At 46.4% G+C, this 20,840-nt stretch overlaps 1 protein-coding gene across 4 annotated transcripts in view; it reads right to left on the reverse strand.

The window, feature by feature from the left end:
• Positions 1–423: 423 nt before the first annotated feature.
• Positions 424–20,840, reverse strand: part of LOC144671395 (RAC-beta serine/threonine-protein kinase) — a 108,163-nt gene continuing 87,746 nt past the window's right edge. For all 4 annotated transcript variants that reach the window (XM_078533284.1, XM_078533285.1, XM_078533286.1 and 1 more), the window contains 7 exons: positions 16,116–16,184; positions 11,156–11,278; positions 10,596–10,724; positions 8,573–8,787; positions 5,884–5,971; positions 5,053–5,155; positions 424–672 (listed from right to left, as the gene is read on the reverse strand). In XM_078533284.1, coding sequence (XP_078389410.1) covers positions 593–672; positions 5,053–5,155; positions 5,884–5,971; positions 8,573–8,787; positions 10,596–10,724; positions 11,156–11,278; positions 16,116–16,184 — 807 coding nt within the window. In that variant the 3' untranslated portion in view covers positions 424–592. The remainder of the gene's footprint in view (positions 673–5,052; positions 5,156–5,883; positions 5,972–8,572; positions 8,788–10,595; positions 10,725–11,155; positions 11,279–16,115; positions 16,185–20,840) is intronic.

Genomic DNA, 20,840 nt, shown 5'->3' on the forward strand with positions numbered 1-20,840 from the left:
GTTTATGTGCCTGTGAGAGTACACTCAGCAGATGCCTGTGTGCACGTCTGCATGCCCGGTGGATGTGTGTGTGTGTGTGTGTGTGTGTGTGTGTTTGCCAGTGCCTGAATAGTCGGTGTGTGTGCCTCTCTCTCTCTCGCTCTCTCTTTAATGGATCAATAATAAAGGCGATATTTTGAAATTACTTCTTTGTAACAAAAAAACGCGAAACTTTTGAATAGTGACGCGGTGTGAAGCGAGCGACACTCGCTTTGCATGGGTGGCACTGAGGGGGGGAGGAAACGGAGGACCACCCTCGCTGTACAGATGTCTCTTTAAAATATGCACAAACATCCCAAACCTTGGCTCTTGCAGCAGTAGAACAATCACTGCGAGTTTGCTGTTGTTAACTATGTACATATATAAAAAACACAACTTCTAGAGTGAAAGTGAACCGGTAGTTAATTCCCATACAGCAGAGCCTGCTGTTCCTCGGACTCCTAAGGTGGCAGCTGAAGACCGACGATGGAAAAGATGGAGTTTTGGGATAACGTAGAATTGCCTTTTCCGGAGTAAGTCCTGGGTGGTTTTTTTTTTGGTATATTTGCAGGGTTTATTCTCGCACACTTGCCGAGTAGGAGAACTGGGGAAAGTGTGCTTTCTGATCACTCTCCATCAGGTCCAAATTGTCGACTGTAGGGGGAAGAAAAGAAAAACAGTGACAATAAGGGGAATGTGTCAAGCTACAGAATGGGTAGCGGGAGCGAGCGAGTGCTGGGATGTTTCTGGACCCTCAAGCATCTGAAAACAACCAAGAACCATCACCTAGTGCCTCCTGGCAATACGACAATTGCTGACTCTTACGACTGATGATCAGGGATATTTGTGGCCCCTGGGTGCAACCTTTAAATAAACCACAGGTTTATAAACCGGCAACATGGTAGAGTTGGAACTCTAAACTCAGCACCTGCCTTCACACCTTGAAATCAATTCAACAAACTTAACAAATCTTCTGCTCACTTGAGCTTCGAAACACAGAATTGTTATGGCGCAGTGAGGGGACCATTTGGCTCTTTGTGTCCGCATCAGCTCTCTGACTGGGGAAACTCACCTAGTTTCATTCCCCTGCCTTCTCCCCGTAACCCTACACATTCTTTCATTTCAAATAACAGCCCATTTCCCTTTCGAATGCTTCAATGGAACCTGTCTCCACCATACTCGCAGGCAGTGCATTCCAAACCCCTAAGCATGCGCCACATGAAAACGTTTTTCCTCATAACACTATTGCTTCTTTTACTTTTTACTTTAAATCTGTGCCCTCTCGTTCTCAATCCTTTTATGAGTGGGAACAGTTTCTCCCTATCTACTTTGCCCAGTCCCCTCATAATTTTCAATACCTCTTATCAAATCTCCTCTCAGCCTTCTCTTTAAGGAAAAAGTGCGATGCCCAGAACTGGAGATAATACTCAGCTGAGGTCAAACTAGTCACTCATACAACCTCCTTGCTCTTGTACTCTGTGCCCCTATTAATAAAGCCCAGGATACTGTATGCTTTATTAACTGCCCACTCAACCTGTCCTGCCACCTTCAATGACTTGTGTACACACACACACCAGGTCCCTCTACTCTTCACCCCCTTTAGAGTTGTACCCCTTATTTTATACTGTCTCTCCATCATTTCTACCACAATGAATCACTTCACATTTCTCAGCATTGAACTTCATCTGTCCACTCTCCACCAACTTGTCTATGTCCTTTTGAAGCTCTACACTATCCTCCTCACGGTTCACAATGCTTTAGAGTTCTGTGTCATCCACAAACTCTGATATTGTGTCCTGTACGCCAAGACCTAGGTCACCAATATACATCAGGAAAAGCAAGAGTCCCAACGCTGACCCCTGTGGTACTCAACTACAAACTTTCCTCCAACCCAAAAAACATCCAATAACCACTATACTCTGTTTTCTACCACTTGGCCAATTCCGTATCCAAGTTGCTACTGTCCCTTTTATTTCATGAGCTATAACTGTGCTCATTAAGTCCGTTGTGTGGCACTGTATCAAACTCCAGGTACACCACATCAACAGCACTGCCCTCATCAACCCTCTGTTGCCTCTTCAAAAAACTCCAGAAAATTAGTTAAACATGATTTCCCCTTAAGAAATCTATGCTGGCTTTCCTTAATTTAGCCCGCATTTGTTCATGTGACTATTAATTTTGTCCCGACTTATTGTTTCCAGAAGTTTCCCCACCACCGAAGTTAAACTGACTGGCCTGTAGATGCTGGGCTTATCCTTACACCCTTTTTTGAACAAGGGTGTAAACGTTTGCAATTCTCCAGTCCTCTGGCACCACCCCTGAGTTTAAATGTGACAACATTTCATTGCAGCATTGTCACACTTTGTTGAACCAACTGAATCACTCAAGCAGCCTTTTCCCCCCCACCCACCTCAGTAACTGATTTTTCTAATGCACAAAATAAGATTTTAAACGAGCGCAAAAATGTCCACGTTTCACATAAATATGATTTAATTTGCCCACTGAATTGCAACTTCTGCTTTCAAATACCTTAATTTTAAAGTCTTCACTTCAAGTCCTCATCTTTCCTCCAAAACCTGTACTCCAATACTATCTAAAAGAACGTTTAACAATACCTCTGCATTCTGAGCATGCAATCTGCATTATCTGCAAAGATATCTTCATCCTGTGAGGATCTGGAAGATTATTTGGTTTTTCCTCCAAATGACTTTGAAAACAAACCAGAAAGCGATTTCAGCAAATTTTGAGGCAAGTGCCAACATTTGTTTAAAAATGTCACCATTTACTATGATGAGCAGGTCATCGACAGACAACATGGGGGAAGATGGTGGCATAGTGGTAATGCCATTGGATTAGACCCAATCTAATGCTCTGGGGTCTTGGGTTCAAATCCCATCATGGCGGCCAGTGAAATTTAAATTCAATTAATAAATCTGGAATCTAAAGCTGGCTGTGAAACCATCACCGACTGTCATAAAGACTCATCTGCTTCACTAATGTCGTTTAGGGAAGGAAATCTGCCATCCTTACCTGGTCTGGCCTACATGTGACTCGAGACTCACAGCAATGTGGTTGACTCTTAACTGTTCAAGGGCAATTAGAGATGGGCAACAAATGCTGGCTTTGCCAGCGACACCCACATCTCATGAAACAATAAAGAAAATAATATCTGATCAGCAGTGTCTACAATTGTGGTTGCTCAGTTTTCCTTCTCACCCAATGCAGAGATCATTCACCGAGAATAGATTATACTTTAAGATTCTCTCTATATTTCGGTTGAAAAATTCAGAGCAATAATTCATCACAATCCAGGCAGGAAGGAGCTACGACCTAGAAGGAAAGTAAAAGAGATCTAGGGGGCCTTGTTCGGGTTGCCAACTCTCCAGGATTGGCCTGGAGTCTCCAGGAATTGAAGATCAATCTCCAGGACACAGCTATGTGCCACCCTGGAGAAAAATCATCGGGACATTCAAAGGGATTTTTTTTTTTTGGTTATTTTCTTTAACAAGTTTCTCTTTACAAGATATAAAAATATTGAAAATAGGGGAAATAAAGGCTGTTTGGCTGACGGTCAAGCATCATCCAATTGGGTAATGAGTGTAGGCCTGAGGCCTACAGCCATTAATTTTTGCAATTTTGCATTTTATTTCTGCTTTATTCTTGATTTTTAAGCCTGCAGTGAATATTTAAAGTTATTTTGTATTAAATCTTACATCAATTTTAACCCAGCTATGATTATTATTGATTAATTAATCAAAGCACGATCAGTAGTGGCCTGTTTTCCCAGGCCTCGTTTTTTTCCATACTGGCCGTGCACAGCTGGTATTTAGACTATATCTTTGTTTTGCATTTTTCAAGCTGGAATGCTAAAATAAATTGTCCTTTGTTTAACCTTTTTCTTACTGCATTCAGTGACCCTTGAACAACAGTCCAGGGCCATGAGTAACCTCATGGTAGTCACCTAGTATGGTCATCAGGAGATGAAGTTTGACTGATGGACATTACACTTCAAGGATGACAGATGGGAAGATGTGTAAGCAAATGAGATCTTGTGAAGTCTGTATGGCCTTGCAGAGCCTATGAGAATTGTTACGATCTGAGGCTTGTTTTGGGAAAGGTCTGTACCAGGCCTCGGAAGGCAGGATGGGAGCCAGAAATTTGGCTTAAAAGGGGACGTTGCTTCGAGGACTCGATGCTGCAGCCATTGTGGAGTAGTCACCACTGAAGACGGGAGGAAGGGCCTGGAACGGAGTGACTGACCGCAAGGCCCACCTGTAGGTACTCAGCAGCTCGGTAATGTATGTACCAATTTAAGGTGCTGTCGTGGAACAGGCTAATTTGGGGTTATCCATTTTGAGGAGCTGTCATGGAACAGACCAAGTTGGGGTTATTCTTTGCGCTTTACAAAAATCTGCCTTTCTTCTGATGAATATAAAAAAAAGCCTTCCCTTTTCAATAAAGTTATCTTTCTTCCTTTGTAAATTTTTTTATATATCTATTAATATATCAATTATAACTGTCATATTATTATTATAATCATTAGTCAATATTCAATAAAACTGTTGTTTTAACACATTACTTGTCATAGTCATTCATTCCTGTTATGTCCAGAGTACGGCTCTGAACCCAAATAAGACGGGAGAAAGGGACTCTCAGGCCCTTCCTCACACGAGTCTTTTGCTTTCCAGTTGGCGTAGGAAGGCCGTACGTCACAAGGATGGGCATGTTGGCCGACTAATGGCTGGAGCGTGGGGGCAAGTCATGTGATGGAGCCTCCAGGGATACATTTAATCGCAGTTGGCAACCCTAGGCTTGTAGATGGGCAATAACTAATGGTTCCAGACCCCCCCCCCGCCCACCCACCCTAGTCGCTGTTTGAGTTGACCAACAACAGCCCGCCATTGGTCCTGGTTTCTTTTTTGCCTTTTATGAAGGAGTTAATCTAGAGGAAGAACCTCAAAACAAAAGTGGAACATTTTTAATAGTTTCTTGCTCGCTCACCAGATCTTTCATGGGGGGGTTTTTAATACTCACATTTATCTGGGGGGGTGACTGTTATCGACTCTGCTGTGAACTCATCATCAAAATATCGTGTGTCTGTCTCAGACGATACCTGGGGCTTGAATGGGGGGACAAGCTGTTGCACAGAAAGAAAATGGAGGACAGGGGAATTAGTTTAGTGTGAGTACAGTCACTGTACCATCCAAACTCCCTCTGGGTTCAAAGGCCGCAGGAGATCAGACAAAGCTCCACCCTGGGTGACACCTCCCCACACATACCTCAAAACGTGCTCCATCGTGCTTGGCAGCCACCCGCACCCCAGGTAGCAACCTTTTTACATGCAACCTCACAAACACCCACCACCACCCCCATCCCCTTATCCTGGACAGCACCCACTCACATTTTCCCTGCACCATGTCCGCCCCCTCCCTCTGTACAATGGGTGGAAATAGCCTTCACCATGGCGCCCTTCCTGGGTGGTATACCCAAGTAGCATTCGCCCACACCCTGGGTGGTACCTACCCGCACACCCATGCCCCACTGCCTCCCCGGCACCCTGTGTGGTACCTGCCCACTTTACCTCCCTCCCGCCACCGACCTCCCATAACCATGGCAAACACCCAGCCACACCAGGCAACGGAACCCCCAGCGCTATTTGCAGTGCCTGAATTACAAAGCAATCCAGTCGAGCGTGAAGTGCTTTGAGTCGCTGGTGTGGCACAATCAGACTCTTCAGGCAAACTGCTGACAGAGTTGCCATTCAGACTGTTTCAAAAAGCAGCTCTTGTCCATTTTGTGGCTCTTGCTTTGCCAGCTATTTCTTTGCAATAAATGAAGTTCCATCAAACGTTTAGGTTCTCTCACCCGCTTCTCGACGACGTCTTGCCAGTTAACCGGGACAAAGAATTTGTGGTGCATGACTTCCTTTGCATCTTCAGGGCCGCCGCCCAACCTGGAGGAGGCAACAGAGGTGAATAAAGCACTGACTAACTCACGCCAAGCTCCTCTCACCCTCCATCCACTCCAGCCCTTTAACACTCAATGCGGCCATTTCAGAATCCTTGCTCTGAGCTTTAAGTCGCCCCTCCTATGGGCTCAACTCTTCTGTCCTCTGCAACCCCTTTCAGCCTTGTTTTTATACTCATCTCTGCTCTGAGTGGATCACCATCACATCCCCTCCCTCCGTTCTCCACCTGGGCTTCATCCTTGGGTCGCACAAACCAGAACATCTCCTGGACCAATCTCTCCCACTACAACCTACTTCTTCTCCATACCTCTCATCCTTGGCCACCGTCTTGAACCCTTCGCCTTTCTCCCAGCTCAGTTCAGTGTCTGGTTAATTCAGATGTTCTATTAACATTGAAAGGCCCTGGTCGGAGGCAAGGCTTTGACGACAGTGGAGCTTTCTAGCAGAGCTGGTGCAACCGTCCGACGCTACCCCACCTGATCCAACACCACCCGCAAGTTCCCCTCCGAGCCAAGCACCATCCTGACTTGGAACTATATCGCCGTTCCTTCACTGTCGCTGGGCCAAAATTCTGCAGCCTCCTTCCTAACAGCACTGTGGGTGCGCCTACACCACATGGACTGCAGCGGTTCAAGAAGGCAGCTCACCACTACCTTCTCAAGGGCAATTAGAGATGGGCAATAAATACTGGCCCAGCCAGCGACGCCCACATCCCACGCAAAAATGAAAGAAAACAGTAAGGAAAACACCGACCCTCAATACGGATGGGGAGTAATATAGCAGCTTTGGAGGGACAGGGTTCTATGTTTTCTATGGTTCTATGGGGCCTTCAACCTATACTTCCTTAAATTCTCCACTATAGTGGGGGCAGGAGGGGGGAAGCGTGGTTAACCTCACCTCATTATTGGCCAACAATTCCATTGTTGTCAGAGCATACAACTACCTAAAAGACAAATTACATGGAAATTTGTCCTTCTTTCCCCTGAAATTCTAATATTAACGCCAACGACCTTTTTACGTGCCCACAGACTGCGACTCATCCCCGCACTTACCCACGGGGTTCCCTGCTCACTGCAAAAAGTGTCTTTTGTTTTCTGCCCATACGAAAACGAAGAGTGCAAGGGGAGACTGAAAAAGGTGACTTGAATTAAATTCTTACCCACTCGCTCAGCAGGATTGAGAGTGACACCTTTCACCTACTTAAACAGAGGTGGTTTGCCCGGCGACAAAGTAGCAGCACAGCCTCTCTGCTGAGAGAGGCAATGAGTGGTCATCGGTACCTTGTTACTGCTGCTCACATGTTGCTACCAGGGCTGTTTCTTCTTCAGCTAGACCTCTGACAACTCATGGTACCCAGGCAGGAACACTGCAAGAAGAACCTCAGGCCCAAGGTCAGGTTGAACCAACCCAGTCAGACTGCTGGTCAATTATCAATGCAATCGGACTTGGTCACTGGATGGCCAAGCCTGCCACACAGTCCGATCAGACTTAGCTCCTGCTCCCATGGGAGAGAATTATTTGGTCGTTACACCGTTGGCAATAAGAGTCTGAGCTCTCAACACATGGATGGCAGGTGCCAGGGACATAGAAGCAGGAGGAGGCCAATTATCCCAAAGAGGCTGTCCTGCCATTCAGTGAGATCATGGCTTATCTGCAATCAAATTCCATATCCTAACTCTTAATTCCATATGGGCCTTTGCCCAATATCTCTTAATACCCAAATCTGTCAAACACAGCATCAATTCACAGAATCACAGTGCAGAAGAGGCCCTTCGGCCCACCGAGTCTGCATGAGAAACACCTGACCTACCTACCTAATCCCATTTACCAGCATTTGGCCCATAGCCTTGAATGCTACTCACTGCAGCCACCAATCACTCACTTGGACTCGTGATACGTAATTAAGCAGTGCGTTAACTGCATTTACCTTAAACAGCAGAAAGCAACAAGGCGCTTTCCAGGATGGGTTACCAATCAAAACCTGATATCAAGCCGATAAGGAGATGTTAGGATAGGTGTCTAAAAGGTTGGTCAAAGCAGTAGGTATTAAGGAGAGTCCTAAAGCAGTAGAGGCAGAGAGGTTTAGGGAAGGAAGTCTAGAGCTTAGGGCCCAGGCAGCTGAAGGCATGGCTGCCAATGGTGCGAGTGAAGGAAATCGGGGAAGTGCAAGGGATTTCAGGGTAGCCACAATCCACACCAGATAAAGGCCATCAAGGCACAGCCAATTGTCTCAATCAGCAAGCATTCGATAAAAAGAAATGATTGCAGGTCAGAGTAATGAAATGCGAGGAGTCTCACTATTGTGAGTGAGTTCCCCTTCGAAATGCAAAGAATAATTAGTGCAATACCGGAATACTCACAATACTGGCCACAGTTCCTCTTTAACCGTTCCTACTGGCTGCAGAGTTGCTCCAGACCTGTTTTTGTGAATTTAATCTTGTGCAGAATGGGAGAAGAGGGGAGAGGTGCGGGGGCAGCATGAGCAAGCATCAAACATCACTGGGCAGGGGTGGTTACACTGAGCTGCGAGTGGATTGGGAGCTGCAATTTGAAAGGCGTTTACCTGGGAGGCTTGGCGGCTCTTACCTCTGTTTGGGGTCTTTCTTTAAGAGCCCCGAGAGAAGGGATTTGGCTTCGGGGGACAAGGTGCGGGGGAACCGAATTTCTTCCATGAGGATCAGCTCGAAGAGCTTCTCGTGGTCCTGGTTGTAGAAGGGCAATCGCCCGCACATCATCTCGTACATCACCACTCCGAGCCCCCACCAGTCCACAGCTCGACCATAGTCATTGTCCTCCAGCACCTGGTGTGGGACAAGAGGGGTGATCAGACTAATGATGGGTCAGTGCCCATTCAAAAACGAGGAACTTCACTCCATCCCCTCCCACCATGGCCTAGTGGATTCTAAAATAGTGGGATAAAGGAACCCTAAGTCTGTACGATCCCACCACCTCCCAACACTGCAGCTACATTCATGCATGGGTAGCATGCAGTGATCAAGAATATGTGCAACTAGGCAACTCCCAAGTCAGAGAAGGCCAGAGGATGTTCTCTTTTTTGAGGAGGTGCAGTTGGGTGTCGTGCTCAATCTGCGCCTGAGAGATTGTTTTGGACTGAGGGGATTTGCACAGCAGTGCTACCGAGGGAGGAGGGCGCAAAAGGTCACCACCCCCACCAAATCCCCCAAGTTCAAAGGCCCACAAACCTGCTGCCTTGAGGGGGCAGCGCCTGTGGAGAATCCACTCTTCAAGGCAGCATGTGTAGGGTCAGACCACAAATCAGAACCTCTGGGAGCCACAGGCCAATCGTAACCACCGCATCCGCCGATCGTAATATAGTGGGGTGGGTGGGCGAGGCCAGCTAACCTCGCAGATAAGTGTGGAATAGCAGGGAGCACCCCCACATAGTCAGCACTAACACCGCTCCGCTCCCCCCAGAGACACTCAGGCAATAAGGTCAGATAGGATCCATAGGACCTCAAAATAAAACCCCCCACACGTGCTCGCCTAAAATCCCGTAGCCCCTACTGGAACACACTCCACAGCCTAAAAATCGACAACACGCCCACCTCTCAATGGCAGGCCTCCTGGTTGACTGCAAACATCACTAACTGTAGCCTGGGTAAATGACCCGAGCAGTGAAGTCCCAGGTTTCAACCTGCCACAGAAAATCTGGGCAACCCTCAACCACTTAGGCACAGGCCAGGGAAGAGGTGGCCACTTGAGCTCAAGTGGAACATGAGAAACAGCTCAAATTGTGACTGTGGTCATCCAAGTCAGACCATCACCCACGTACTTACAACTATTGCTGGAAAAGAGAGACGTGTCCTAAGCTTTTCGTCTTACACTCATCAGGACACTTGCAAGAAAACCAATAGAAGGGGGAACAACAATTTATACTGTATGTGAAGGGAGTGCTGATTGGTTGGCAAGTGGTGTTGCCATGAATAATGCACCACTGATGGTGGCCGACAGTTAACTGCCAAGCATTGCTTGAAATTTAAACCCGGTAGCTTGTCCCTGATTGGTCAGGGCATTGCCCGGAGGAAGGGGTCAGCGAATGGCTGTCACTTATTTTGTTTAGCTGAAACAGGCGCAGTGTACGTACATGTTCTTTCTGTCTGCAGTCACCATCAGTGGTGCATTCTCCATGGCAACGCCACTTACCAACCAATCAGCACTCTCTTCACACACAGTATAAAAATTGTTGTTTCCCCTTATATTGGTATCTTTGCGAGTGTCCTGATGAGTGCAAGACAAAAAGCTTAGGCATGTCTCTTTTTTTTCAGCAATATTCAAGTTCTGTGCTACCAAACGGCTATTTATATATTGTACTCCAGCCCCAAGAGATCCATTCCTGGTGGCATCACAATCGTTCACATTGCGTCATTGAACGATAACTGCTTCCTCCACCGTACGAATAAATAAAAAGAGCACAAGCGTTTGGGGCGAAAAAAGTATTGGGCAAAAGAGTTAGAGGACAGCAAACCCTTGAGAGTTAAAGAATTAACCACGATCTTTTTACAAACTCAATTCCAGTTTTGTGGCGGGTTTTGTTAAATCTCACAAAGCTCATCTGTGAAGGGAAGCGTAGGGTTGGAAACGCTCTCACCTCGGGTGCCAAATACTCTGGGGTTCCGCAGAAGGTCTTCATGGTTGCTCCATCTGTTATTCCCTCTTTACAGAGGCCGAAGTCTGTGATCTTGATATGCCCATCTTTGTCCAACATGAGGTTTTCCAGCTGAAACGAAAACGAGGGGCACCCCAGAATTCAATGCGGGTATCAATATCGTCACCTTTTTGCCATTGGCAGCCGTACCTTCAGCTGAGTGAGCCCTGAGCTCCGGAATTCCCGCCCTAAACTTCTCCGGTCTCTCCCCCCCACCACACCTTTATGACATCCCTTAAAGGCTACCTCGTTGACTTGGGTCACCCCTTGTAAATCGCTCCCTTGGCTCAGGGTTAGATTTCATTCCACGAGTCTCTTGTGAAGGGTTCCGAGGAGCTTTTCTCACTTTAAAGATTATATGTAAACCCAAGCGGCTGCTGCAGTTTTCGTTAGGGTTGTAAAATTCGCCCTCCATTCCTCTCCACTCCCAACTAATTGCGCCAAAATGGATATTTGGTGGATCAGAAGCTGCTGCCCCCCCCCACCCATGGCCAAATACCAACCTTCAGATCTCTGTAGACAACATTCTTATCGTGGAGGTAATCCAGAGCAGACACAATCTCAGCCCCGTAAAAGCGCGCGCGGTCCTCGGTAAAAACGCGCTCTCTGGAAAGGTGGAAGAAGAGCTGGGGGAAAAAAGACAACAGGGGGTGGAGAGTAAGCACCAGATATATACAGTAACAGAAGGAGGCCATTCAGCCCCTCAAGTCTGTTCCACCGCTCAATTAGATCATAGCTGCTGTATCTTAAATCCATCACCCACCTTGGTTCTGTAACCTTTAATATCCTGATCCAACAAAAATCTATCAATCTCAGTTTTAAAATTCTCAACTGAACCCCCCCTACAATTCCAGTCTCAACACGGGGGTAGAGTTTGGAGTTGGGCAGAGTGGCGTTGGGGGGAAAAAAAGAGTTCCAGGTACCCACTATCCTTTGTGAAAAGTACTTCCTTATATCAACCCTGAACCAGCTCCAATTTTAATATTATATCCCCTTGTTCTAGACTCACGCAGTTCCTCGATCTACTCCATCAAATCCTTTAAACATTTTAGAAATTTTGATTAGATCTCCCCCCCACCCCCCTACTCTTCTATGCGAGGCCTAATTTATGCAAACTGTCCTCATAATTTTACTTCTCGTCCCAATATTTTTGGTGAATTTGCATTGCTCCCTCCCCACCCAATTCTCAGAGCCAACATATTCTTCCCGAGATGCAGTGGTGCCCGGAACTAATGTGGGATGAAGGGAATGCCAAACCTCGCCTGAGGCAACATCTTCATCATCAAGGCCCTCACCAGAGCCACTGGATTAAAACAGTTATTTCTATAGACTGTCACTGAAGGTAACAGAGCAGGAGGCAAAGGTTACAACTGAGGGCCAAAGGAGGGAGTTCACTGCAGCACAATAAGGATCTAGCTTTATGGGTATGTTTAAGAACCATCATTGGGGAGGGGGGGTGGGTCTTCTTGCTTGGGGAGGGGAAAAGCAAACACTCAAAGCTCAGCAGCATCCAGGACAAAGCAGCCCGCTTGATCGGCACCCCCATCCTCCAATTTAAACATTTACTCCCTCCGCCACTGATGCACAGTGGCAGCAGTGTGTACCATCTACAAGATGCACTGCAGCAACTCAGTAAGGCTCCTTTGACAGCACCTTCCAGACCCATGATCTCTACCATCTAGAAGAACAAGGGCAGCAGATGCATGGGAACACCACCACCCGCAAAGTCGTAGAGTCATTTACAGCACAGGAGACGGCTATTCGGCCCATTGATTCAATCCGGCTCCAGACGGAGCAATCCGGTCAGACTCACTCCCCATCTCGATCTCTGTAGCCCTGGAAATGGAAACCTGTCATCGGCTCATTAAACAGCCAGGAGGCAGGAAACCCCCATCATTCAGTTCTGCAGCAAGCAGTGACTCAGGGGACATAAGGAGAAATCACTGATGAATTTGAGCGAGATGGGAAAGGTGATGGTCCTGGGAGTTGATGAACGGATAAGTGTGAAATGTACCTATAGCAATTACCCTTTAACCTATTTTTGCTAGGGTGCAGAGTACTTTGTTCATGTACATATAGTCAAGCCCTGAGCAGCATTTCATTTCCTTCAAGTGTCCGTCCAATTTCCTTTTGAAGTCATTGATCGTCTCTGGTTCCAACGCCCTTGTAGGCAGCGAGTTCAAGGTCATTACCACTGGCTGCATAGAAAAGTTCTTCCTCACATTCCCCCTGCATTTCTTCCCCTTAAATCTGTGTCCCTTAGTCCTTGTGCCATTAGCTAACGGGAAGAGATTTGCCTTGTTTACCTAACCTTACCCAAACCTTGTATACCGCTATCAAATCTCCCCCAGTCTCCTCTTCTCCAGGGAGAACAGCCCCTGTTTTCCAACCTAATCGTGTAACTAAACCGCACCCCCTCCCCACTTTCTTAAAGTGGATAAACTGGATGCAGTACTGTAGTTGGAGTCTAACCAAAGCTCTATAAAGGTTCAGCATAACTTTCCTGCTTCTGTACTCAGTGCCTGTATTTTATGAATCCTAGGATCGCATCTGTTCTGCTAATCATTCTCTCGATATGTCCTGCACCTTCAAAGATTGATGCATAGGCACTCCCAGGTCCCTCTGTTCCTGAATACTCTAGAATTGTGCCATTAAGTCTATATCGCCCCTCCCCATTCTACCACCTGAAACCTCTCTGTAATAGATTCCATCTGTCACTTATCTACTCATTCTGTTGGCCTAATCCTGCTGCAGGTAAATTAATATCATCTGCACTATTTGCCACTCCTTCAAGGTTGGCATCATTAGCAAATTTGATACTTTACTCCATTTTCCAAGATCCAAGTCATTTATTTATAGCAAAAAAAAATAGCAGCAGCCCTAGCACTGACCCTTGGGGAACACCACTGTCTACCAACCTCCAGTCCGAAAAGCAACCATCCACCGTGACTCTTCAGCTCTGAAGAAGGGTCATATGGACTTGAAACGTTAACTCTGTTTCTCTCTCCACAGATTCTGCCAGACCTGCTGGGTTTTTACATCATTCTGTTTTTGATCCACCATGACTTGCTGCTTTCTGTCCTTAAACCAATTTTTTATCCAATTGGACACTGACCCTCCTTTTCCACAAGCCTCAATTTTGTTAAATCAGCCTTTTATGTTAATCAAATGCTTTAAGATCCATTTAGACGTCCACTTCATTCCATCCAGCCTTCTCTGTTATTTCATCAAAAAACTAAATTAGATTAGTCAAGCACCATCTGCCTTCTACAAATCTGTGTTGGTTCTCCATAACTAACTCAAACCTCTCCAAGCCTCTGTTGATTTTTTCCCCCCGATTATTGTTGCTAAAACCTTACCCACTGCTGACGTTAAACTAACTGGTCAGTAGTCGCTAGGGGTGTCTTTACACTCTTTCTTGAACAAGGTCTCAAATTTGCCACTCTCTAGTCCTCTGGTATCACCCCTATATCTAGGGAAGATTGGAAGATTATGACAAGCCCTTCTGCTATCTCCATGGCCACTTCCTTCAGCAACCTGGGATGCAAGCCATCTGGAGCAGGTGACTTACGTGCCCCAAGCATAGCCAGCTTTTCCTGTACTTCCTCCCTCAATTTTCACACTATCCACTGCCCCTGCCATCTCCGCTTCTACCAATATTTTGTCAGATTCCTCTTCCTTAGTAAACACCGGCACAACGAACTCTATTCTAACCTTATCCTGCACCTCTAGACATATATTACTCTCTTTGTCCTTAATAGGATCCACTCCACCTCTTCCTACCCACTTACCATTTACACGCTGGTAGAAGATTTTTGGCTTCCCTTTTATATTTACTGTCATTCCATTCTCATACTCTCTCTTTGCCAGTCTTATTTTCCTCTTCACTTCTCCTCTTAAAAACTGTTGTATTTGACCTGATTCTCACTTGAAGAGTTCACCTAACATGCATTATACACCTTCCCTTTTTGTTTCATCATTATCTCCATTTCCTTCGTCATTCAGGGAGCCCCATCCTTGGTTCTCCTACCGTTCGTCCTTGTTGGAATGTACCTAGCCTGTACACAAAGCATCTTTTCTTTAAAAATTGCTCCCTAACAGCTTTACTTGTCAGTCTCCGGTTTCATTTCATCCCTTCTCATCACATTGAAATTAGCCCTCTTCCAAATTAGAACTTCTATATTAGATTGTTCCTTGCTCTTTGCTATTACTAATCTAAACCTTACGATACAATGATCATTCTTTCCCAAATGCTCCCCCACAGGCACTTGGTTCACCTCATTTCCCTGCGCCAGGTCCAGCAATGCCTCCTTCCTAGCTGGGCCAAGAACATTCTGGTCAAGGAAGTTCTCCTGGCCACATTTCAGAAGTTCCCCTCCAAGCCACTCGCCTTCCTGACTTGGAAATATATCAGCCGTTCCTTCACTGTCGCTGGATCAAAATCCTGGAACTCCCTCCCTAACAGGTGTACCTACACCACGTGGACTGGAGCGGTTCAAGAAGGCAGCTCACCACCACCTTCTCAAGGGGCAATTAGGGACGGGCAATAAATGCTGACCTTGCCAGCGATGCTCAAATCCCATGAATGCCTTAAAAAAAATTTAAATACTATCAGCAATTCCTGCAGTTTGGAAAAACAATACAGGTCAGAAAAGGGACATTAACCAACAAAATCCTTCCCCTTGATGCTCGAAGGGGGCCCCCAGGTTTGAGCCCCAGTTTGTGCCAAGTTATATGATCTGAGCTCTCTGGTTGTAACAGGGCAGGGTGGATTCACACCGCAGGACTAAATTTAAATAGAAAGTTAGAGGGCCCGGGTTCAATCGTCCTGCACTGAGAAAGCTGATCTCAGTTGGCATGACAACGGAGTGGCTCTGCCAGGTGTTTCAGTGAGGCCTCTCAGTCAACCACCCAGCGTGTGGGGCTCGGGTCAGACCGGGTCAGGGAGGCGACCGTGGGCCAAGTTTGGGTTTTTCTAACGCTCCAGCATTTTGGAGGTCATTATATTCTGGTGCGAACCCACAGATTACCAGGTTTATTTTATGCAAGTTCACAGTTTGACATCACAGGGTGAGAACTCACAACGTTTGGATTGTTCACCCCGTCACAATCACCACGCACGGACACACAGAGCTGGGAGCCACAGCGGGGAAAACCACAGTTCGCCTCGGCGCCTAGAGCTAGAACCGGGCCCAGGTTCCGGGCCTAGGTTCCCGCCCCCGTTCGCTCTCCGGGCAGTCCGACTGGAAGGCTCAACTGTGTGGATGGCAAACTGGGCTGGGGCTGGGTTACCTGGTGAAAGAGTCAGCTGCCCTCTGTGCCATCTGGAGAACAGCACTTGGGCAAGGGATCAGAGACTGCTGATGGCAGATGGGAGCAACAATCCAATCCCACACAGCAGCTTCAGCCGAGGGAGGGGGGCTGACACCAGCCAAGCCAAAAGGGAGAACGCCATAAACCTACCTCTCCGCCATTCGCGTACTCCATGACAAAACATAACCGATCACTGGTCTGAAATGCATACTTCAATGTCTGTGGAGCGAGGGGAAAGAGTGTTAGTTAGTGAAAACACAGCACGGAACCAGCAACTCCAATACAAAAGAAAAAAGGCTCTCATTTATATAGTGCCCTTCATGACCATGGGGCGGGGAGGTCTCAAAGCGATTTACAGCAAATGTACTTCTGAAGTGCAGCAATGTGAAAAAGCGCGGCAGCTAATTTGTGCACAGCAAGCTCCCACAAACAGCTATGAGATGACAACTGGGTTATCTATTTCTGTGATTTTGGTCGAAGGATAAAAATTGGCCAGGATGATAGGGATAACTCTCCTGGTCTTCTTCAGGATAGTGCCTGTGGTCTTTACACCTACTTGAGACAGACGGACAGGGCCTTGATTTAACGTCTCGTTCGAAAGACAGCACCTGCAACAATGCAGCACACCCTCGGTACTGCAGTCCAGTGACAGCCTAGATTTGTGGGTTCTAATCCTGGAGTGGGTCTTGAACCCACAACCTTCTGACTAAGAGGCACCGAGCCACACCTGACAACAGTACAGATCAAAAACAACACGGCGGTTGATGGGTGTATGGATGTTCAAAAGGCATTTGATAGTGTACCACCTTATAGGCTTGTTAGCAAAGTGGAAGTCCCTGGGATTAACAGGGGTGGCAGTGTGGATGTGAAATTGGCTCAGAGACAAAGCTAAGAATAGTAGTGAATGGTAGATTTTCAAACTGGAGGCAAGAGTACACTGGTGTCCTCCAGTATTATTATTTGATATACAACAGTGAGCCAGACTTGGGTATACTTAAATATATAATTGCAAAGTTTGACGTTAATACAGGAAATGTAGTAATCAGTGAGGAGGATGGTCATTGAAGATGGCAGGACACGTTGACAGAGTGGCTAATAAAACATACAGTACCCTGGGCTTTTTTTAATAGGGACAGAGTGTGCAAGAGCAAGGAGATTATGTGGAACTTGTATTGGGCACTAGTTTGGCCTCAGCTGGAGTACTGCATACAATTCTGAGTGCCACACTTTAGGAAGGATGTGAAGGCATGAGAGGGTGCAGAGAAGATTCATGAGAAAGGTTCCTGGAATGAGGAACTCCAGTTGTGAAGATAGAGAGAAGGCAGAGAGGAGATTTGATAGAGGTATTCAAAATCATGAGGGGTCTGGGCAGAGCAGATGGGAAGAAACTGTCCCCGCTTGTGAAAGGATCGAGAATGGGAGGGCACAGATTTAAAGTCACTAGTAAAAGAAGCAATAGCGATATGGGGAAAAGTTTCTTCACACAGTGAGCGGTTAGGATTTGAAATGCACTGCCTGAGTGTGTGGTGAAGGCAGGTACAATTGAAGCAGTCAAAAGGAAATTAGGCTGTTATCTGAAAAGGAAGAAGGTGCAGAGTTGTGGGGAGGAGGAGGAAGACTGGCAATAGGTGAGTTGCTCATTTGGAGAGCCGGTGCAGATACGATGGGCCAAATGGCCTCCTTCTGCAATGTAACAATTCTGTGATGGTAACAGACTTCAGGATGATGTAGACAGACTGGTGAAATAGGCAAACACAACTTAATGTAGGGAAGTGTAAAGTGATGCACGTTGGAAGGAAGAATGAGAGAGAATTAATGTAAACAAAATGGTGCAATTTTGAAGTAGGTGCAGAAACTGAGACACCTGGTGTTCACAGAGGGAAATCTCAAAAAGGTGCAGGGCAGCTTGAGAAGGCTGTTAAATAAACACATGGGGGCCTGGGCCTCATAAATAGAGGCACTGAGTACAATAACAAAGAAACCGTGTCAAGGCTTTATAAATGACTGGTTTGACCTCAACTAGAGTACGTGTTCAGTTCTGGCCACCACTATTCTGGAAGGATGTCAAGGCTTTTAGATAGAGTGCAGAGGAGATTTACTAGAATGGTACCAGAAAGTAGGGACTTCAGTTATCTGGAGAGACGGGAGAAACTGGGTTTGCTTTCCTTAGAGGAGAAAAAGGTTAAAAGGAGGTTTGATAGGTGTTCCAAATCACGAATGGCATTGATAGAGTAAATGAGACACTCCAGTGTCAGGAGGGTTAGTAACCAGAGGGCACAGGTTTAGGGTAATTGGCAAACGAACTAGAGGGAAGATGAGAATATTATTAATTCAGCAAATTTGGATGACCCGGAATGGCAGCGGAAACAGAGTCAAAGGGATTTGGATAAATACTTGAAAAGGAAAGACTTCTGGGGCTATGAGGAAAGAATGAAGGAGCGGGATTAATTGGATAGCTCTTTCAAAGAGCCACCATAGTCACAATGGGCTGAATGGCCTCCTGTCCAATGAATCTATGACTATGGCGATTATGTTAAAAATGGTCCTGATAAAAAATACTGCAAAATAAGGGATGGTTTTCGAAATTTGAAGATATATAGCTAATAATTTGTAAAACTGCACCAAAATACAGCAAGATTCACCCAGACTTGCAAAGTGGACAGATAAATGGTAAATGATATTCAATATAGTGAAGTGTGAGGGTACTCATTTTAGGAGGAGGAATAAGGAGGCCAAAACTTCCATGGAAGGCAAGAAACTAAATGGGGCAGAGGGGCAACGAGGTCTGAGAATAGATAGAGGGTCAGAGAGTTATTATGACACAGGAGGCGGCCATTTAGCCCATCAAGTCCATCACAGCTCTCTGTAGGGCAATCCAATCAGTCACCCTTACCACACCGCCTCCCCATGCTCCTGCAGTCCTGCAAGTTTATTTCCCTCAAGTGCCCGTCCACTTTCCTCTTGATATCATTCATCGTCCCTGCTTCCACCACCCTTGCAAGCAGCAAACTCCAGGTCATTGCAAAACACCAAAAGCAGCAACGAAAGTTAAGGTTGCAAAGAGTGCAAAAATACTGAGGCTCATTTCTAAAGAAATAGTAGGGTGCAAATGTTAAAAGTATATAGAACTTTATTTAGACCATACTTGGAGTGCTGTGTACAGCTCCAGTGTCGATAAAGGATACTGAAGTATCAAGAAAAATGTGGAAAAGATTTATAGGGATATTACCAGGATGGGAGGGTGAACCATCTGTCAGTAAGGATGGAGGCGACTAAGGCTGAGGAGTGGAGGAGAGCACCAGACAGCCTAAAAATGAGCTGTCAACCTGGAGAAGCTACAAGACAGGACTACTTGCGTGCCAAACAGCAGAAGCAGCAGGCAATAGACAGAGCTAAGCAATCCCACAACCAACAGATCAGATCTAAGCTCTGCAGTCCTGCCACACCCAGTCGTGAATGGTGGTGGACAATTGAACAACTCACTGGAGGAGGAGGCTCTACAAACAATCCCATCCTCATTGATGGGGGAGCCCAGCACATCAGTGCAAAAGACAAGGTTGAAGCATTTGCAACCATCTTCAGCCAGAAGTGCTGAGTGGATGATCCATCTTGGCCTCCTCCTGAGGTCCCCAGCATCACAGATGCCAGTCTTCAGCCAATTCAATCCACTCTACATGATGTCAAGAAACAGCCAAAGGCACTGGTCACTGCAAAGGCTATGGGCCCTGACAATATTCCAGCAATAGCTGAAGTCTTGTGCTCCAGAACCAACTGTGCCCTTAGCCAAGTTGTTCCAGTACAGCCACAACACTGGCATTTACCTAACAATTGGAAAATTGCCCAGGTATGTTGTGTCCACAAAAAGCAGGACAAATCCAACCCGGCTAATTGTTACCCCTTCATTCTACTCTCGATTAACAGCGATAACAAGTGACGGAAGGTGTCATTGACAGTGCTATCAAGTGGCACTTACTCAGTAATAACCTGCTCACTGACGCCCAGTTTGGGTTCTGCCAGGGCCACTCAGCTTCTAACCTCATTACAGCCTTGGTCCAAACGTGGACAAAAGAGCCCAACTCCAGAGGTGAGGTGAGAGTGACTGCCTTGGACATCAAGGCCACATTTGACTGAGTGTGGCATCAAGGAGCCCGAGCAATACTGGAGTCAATGGGAAACAGAGGGAAAACTCTCCACTGGTTGGAGTCATACCCAGCACAAAAGCAGGTGGTTGTGGTTGTTGAAGGTAGCACCTTTAACATAATAAAACAACCCAAGGTGCTTCACAGGTGTGTCATAAAGAAATACTGAAGCATTCAGTGTCCATACGTAGCAGGACCTGAACAACTTCAAGCTTGGGCTGGTAAGTGGCAAGTGACATTTGCACCACATAAGTGGCAGGCAATGGCCATCTCCAACAAGAGAGAATCCAACTATCTCCCCTTGACATCCCTTGGCATTATCATCACTATCAACATCCTGGGGATCACCATTGACCAGAAGCTGAATTGGGCCAGCCACATAAATACTGTGGTTACATGAGGTTAGAGGCTAGGAATCCTATGTTGAGGAACTCACCTCCTGACTCCCAAAAGCCTGTCCACCATCTAAAAAGGCACAAATCAGGAGTGTGATGGAATACTCTCCACTTGCTTGGATGAGTGCAGCTCCAACAACACTCAAGAAGCTCGACACCATCCAGAACAAAGCAGCCCTGCTTGATTGGCACCCCATCCACCACCTTTAACATTCATTCCCACCACCACCAATGCACAGTGGCAGCAGTATGCACCATCTACAAGATGCACTGCAGCAACTCAACTACAGCCCTTTGACACCACCTTCCAAACCTGTGACCTCTACCACCTAGAACAAGGG

The sequence above is a fragment of the Cetorhinus maximus genome, chromosome 32 (genome assembly GCF_964194155.1).
Source record: "Cetorhinus maximus chromosome 32, sCetMax3.hap1.1, whole genome shotgun sequence".
NCBI lineage: Eukaryota > Metazoa > Chordata > Chondrichthyes > Lamniformes > Cetorhinidae > Cetorhinus > Cetorhinus maximus.